The sequence below is a fragment of the Egretta garzetta genome, unplaced genomic scaffold, assembly GCF_000687185.1.
Source record: "Egretta garzetta isolate BGI_Z169 unplaced genomic scaffold, ASM68718v1 scaffold350, whole genome shotgun sequence".
In the NCBI taxonomy this organism is placed as follows: domain Eukaryota; kingdom Metazoa; phylum Chordata; class Aves; order Pelecaniformes; family Ardeidae; genus Egretta; species Egretta garzetta.
This window is the reverse complement of record NW_009258273.1, coordinates 210,405-214,704: the sequence shown is the minus strand read 5'-3', so window position 1 is coordinate 214,704 and position 4,300 is coordinate 210,405. Positions and strand designations below refer to the sequence as shown.

General features: G+C 61.4%; 1 protein-coding gene across 1 annotated transcript in view; it reads right to left on the bottom strand.

Annotated features, from left to right (window-relative positions):
- NPR1 (natriuretic peptide receptor 1) overlaps nucleotides 1-4,300 on the bottom strand; it is a 9,224-nt gene that overhangs the window by 1,204 nt on the left and 3,720 nt on the right. Inside the window, 11 exon segments of the mRNA XM_035890507.1 lie at nucleotides 1-100; nucleotides 232-411; nucleotides 888-1,047; nucleotides 1,130-1,298; nucleotides 2,998-3,153; nucleotides 3,249-3,408; nucleotides 3,513-3,584; nucleotides 3,681-3,785; nucleotides 3,873-3,950; nucleotides 4,024-4,098; nucleotides 4,178-4,295. The exon segment at nucleotides 1-100 is cut by the window's left edge and continues 1 nt beyond it. Coding sequence (XP_035746400.1) covers nucleotides 1-100; nucleotides 232-411; nucleotides 888-1,047; nucleotides 1,130-1,298; nucleotides 2,998-3,153; nucleotides 3,249-3,408; nucleotides 3,513-3,584; nucleotides 3,681-3,785; nucleotides 3,873-3,950; nucleotides 4,024-4,098; nucleotides 4,178-4,295 — 1,373 coding nt within the window.

The window sequence follows — 4,300 nt, the reverse complement described above, 5'->3', positions numbered from 1 at the left end:
GGAGCGCCAGGGCCATGCGGGCCACCTCCCGGGCGTGCAGCTTCCCATTGCGCACCGGCAGCCCCGACACCACCATGTAGGCGTCCCCGATTGTCTCCACCTGGATTAGGAGGGGGGGACACACACCGCTGGGGACACGCTGTGGGTGCACCACCAACTTTGGGGTGTCCAGCGTGACCCATGGTGCATGGGTGTTCGTGCACGTCCATGCATGTGCATCCGTGTCCTCACTTTGTAGACGTCGAAGTTGTCGATGATGGCGTCGAAGCAGGTGTAGAGGTCGTTGAGGAGGTCGACCACCTCGATGGGCTCGCTCATGGCCGAGATGGTGGTGAAGCCCACGATGTCGCTGAAGTAGAGCGTCACCTCCTCGAAGTACTCGGGCTCCACCGGCGTCCCCATCTTCAGGGCCTGTCCAGCCATGGCAGAGGGGTCCTGGGGGTCTCCAGCCTCTCAGGACTCCCAGCCCGAAGCCATGATGGGGGGCCAAGGTTGCCCCCGGTCCCTCTGAGGATGCCCACCCCCAAGCCATGCTGGGGGTGCGGGGTCATCCCTGGCCCCTTTAGGTACCCCAAGCCCCAAAGAGCCATGGCAGGGGATCCTTGGGGTCTCCAGCCCTCCAAGCAGCCCCAGCCCTGAACACGTCCTTGGGGTCCCCGGCCCCTTCAGGCACCCTGCGCCATGCAGCAGTCTGGGGGGGGTCCCCAGTTCCTCCAAACACCCCCGGCCCTAAGCCATCTGGGGGTCTTTGGGGTCCCCAGCCCCTCCAAGCACCCCCAGCCATGCAAAGCATCCATGGGGGACCCCAGCCCAGGGTGGGCAGGGGATGCTGGTGTGGAGCCCCGAGGTGCCCAGCAGTGGGGGGGGCACAGAGGGCTGCCCCCCACCCCCGGTGCTCACTGGGGCAGGATCTGGTAGAGGAGAGCCTCAGCCTTGCGCTTCTCCTCCAGGTAGGCTTGGGTTCGCTCTTCCACCAGCTCCTCCAGGTTGTTGGCGTACTGCTCCATGCGTGACAGCAGGTTGTCCAGGATGTTGCTGCTGCTCTCCCTGCGGGCAGGGGGTGAGCACCCACCCAGGGACCCTTTTCAGGGTCACCCATCACCCATGGGGCTGGGGGAGGCGGAGGTACCTGTTGAACTTGCGGAGCTGGACCTTGATCTGGTTGAAGTCGGGGCGCTCCAGGACGTCCTCGGCCCAGCAGTGCTGCATCAGCTGGCCCAGCTCCTCCATGTGGCACCCCACGTTGGCCGAGGGGCGGAAGCTGGGGCGCTCCCCACTCTTCACCCGCTCAATGATCTCTGTGGGGCCAAGCACCCATCAGCAGGTCCAAGCACTCATCAGCGGGTCCAAGCACCCATCACAGCATGGCCAAGCACCCATCAAGTAAGGCCAACCACCCATCAGGTGGTCCAGTCACCATCAGCTGGTTCAAGCACGGACCAGCAGGTCCAGTAACCCACTGGCAGGGGCAGCCACCCACCAGTGGGTCCAACCACCCATCAGCAAGGCCAGTGACCTCTCAGCTGGTCCAAGAACCCACCAGCAGGTCCAATAACACATCAGCAGGACCAATAACCCATCAGTGGGGCCAAGCACCCATCAGCTGGTCCAATAACCCATCATCAGGGTCAAGAACCCATCACAGAAGGTCCAACAACCCATCAGCAGGGCCAAGAACCCATCACAGAAGGTCCAACAACCTATCAGCAGGGCCAAGAACCCATCACAGAAGGTCCAACAACCCATCAGCAGGGCCAAGAACCCATCACAGAAGGTCCAACAACCTATCAGCAGGGCCAAGAACCCATCACAGAAGGTCCAACAACCCATCAGCAGGGCCAAGAACCCATCACAGAAGGTCCAACAACCTATCAGCAGGGCCAAGAACCCATCACAGAAGGTCCAACAACCCATCAGCAGGGCCAAGAACCCATCACAGAAGGTCCAACAACCTATCAGCAGGGCCAAGAACCCATCACAGAAGGTCCAACAACCCATCAGCAGGGCCAAGAACCCATCACAGAAGGTCCAACAACCTATCAGCAGGGCCAAGAACCCATCACAGAAGGTCCAACAACCCATCAGCAGGGCCAAGAACCCATCACAGAAGGTCCAACAACCTATCAGCAGGGCCAAGAACCCATCACAGAAGGTCCAACAACCCATCAGCAGGGCCAAGAACCCATCACAGAAGGTCCAACAACCTATCAGCAGGGCCAAGAACCCATCACAGAAGGTCCAACAACCCATCAGCAGGGCCAAGAACCCATCACAGAAGGTCCAACAACCTATCAGCAGGGCCAAGAACCCATCACAGAAGGTCCAACAACCCATCAGCAGGGCCAAGAACCCATCACAGAAGGTCCAACAACCTATCAGCAGGGCCAAGAACCCATCACAGAAGGTCCAACAACCCATCAGCAGGGCCAAGAACCCATCACAGAAGGTCCAACAACCTATCAGCAGGGCCAAGAACCCATCACAGAAGGTCCAACAACCCATCAGCAGGGCCAAGAACCCATCACAGAAGGTCCAACAACCTATCAGCAGGGCCAAGAACCCATCACAGAAGGTCCAACAACCCATCAGCAGGGCCAAGAACCCATCACAGAAGGTCCAACAACCTATCAGCAGGGCCAAGAACCCATCACAGAAGGTCCAACAACCCATCAGCAGGGCCAAGAACCCATCACAGAAGGTCCAACAACCTATCAGCAGGGCCAAGAACCCATCACAGAAGGTCCAACAACCCATCAGCAGGGCCAAGAACCCATCACAGAAGGTCCAACAACCTATCAGCAGGGCCAAGAACCCATCACAGAAGGTCCAAATCAGCAGGGCCAAGAACCCATCACAGAAGGTCCAACAACCCATCAGCAGGGCCAAGAACCCATCCCAGCGGGTCTAAGCACCCACCAGTGGATCCAACCACCCATCAGCGCAGTCAAGCACCCATCAACAGGTCCCTGGCGCCATCACCCCAGCCCTTTTGCTCGCCTTTGGGGCTCAGGTCCAGCCCCTCCACGTAGAAGACACCGTTGCGCAGGGCGATCTCTTGCAGGATGATGCCAAAGCTGTAAACGTCGCCCTTCTGCGTGCCGCGGGCTGGCGGCAACTCCATCCGCAGCAGCTCGGGTGCCGTCCACAGCTTCTCTGTGGCACCAGGGAAGGGGGCTCAGGCTGGGCAGGGACCCAAGGCAGGGGCTGCTCCTGGGGCGGGGAGGGTTGTGGGTGGGCAGGGTGCTCACTGGCGAAGAGCGCGTGGGAGTCCTCGCCGTCGGGGACCACGCGGAAGCTCTCCAGGCCGTAGTCTGTGATCTTCAGCACGAAGCGGCTGTCCACCACGCAGTTGGAGGACTTGAGGTTCCCATGGGAGACGATCACCCCGTTGTGCAGGAACTGCATCCCCTGGCAGGGCGGAGAGCGGTTGGACCTGGTTGTGTCTCCCCTCCATGGCAACGGGGGGGACCCCCCCGTGGGAACTGGGTGCCTGGTGGTAACCGACTCATTACCTTGACAATGTCATGGGTGAGGGAATAGCGGAACATCCAGTCCAGCGTGATGCTCTCGTTCTCCAAGATGTCCTGGGGACACGAGGGTCACATTGCTGTCCCACCACCATGGACGGTCCCGGGATGGGGGACAGCATCCGTCCTGGGGAGCCGGGACCCTGCCGGTACCTGGAGGCTCCCGCGCGGGCAGTACTCGGTCAGGATGCAGATGTTCGGGGGGTCGGTGCAGGCGCCGATGAAGCGGGTCAGATGCTCATTTTGGATATCCCGCATCTGAGGTGGAGCAGGGTGTGGGACCAGGCTCACGCCAGGCTGGGCACCCCGACCCCACCACCCAGCACCGAGCCGGGGGCCACCTACGTGCTTCAGCTCGAACAAGACCTTGCGCGTCAGCTCGATGCGCTTGCGGTTGAGGTGCTTCCCAGCCACGAGGTTGCCCTGGGGAGAGATGCAGCGTGATGGGTGCCCGGCAGGGTGGTGGGTGCCCATCCCTGCTCCTGTGCCCCCGTACCTTGTAATACGCTGTCTTGGCGTAGACCTGGAACTGCCCCTCCGCCGTCATCAGCGAGCCGTAGTTGGAGCCCCTCTGCGGGAAGGGATGTGGGATGAGCCCGGTCCCCGGTCCCCATCCCCACGGCGGGGCTGGGGAGGGGACGGGTGCTCACCAAGGAGAGGGTGAGCTTGCTGCCGGCGTTCCGGAGGTGTTTCTCCAGGCTGCTCATCTGCACGTCCTCCCAGCGGATACGCCACAGCTCGGCTGGCACCTCCTTCTCCCGCGTGTGCCTCAC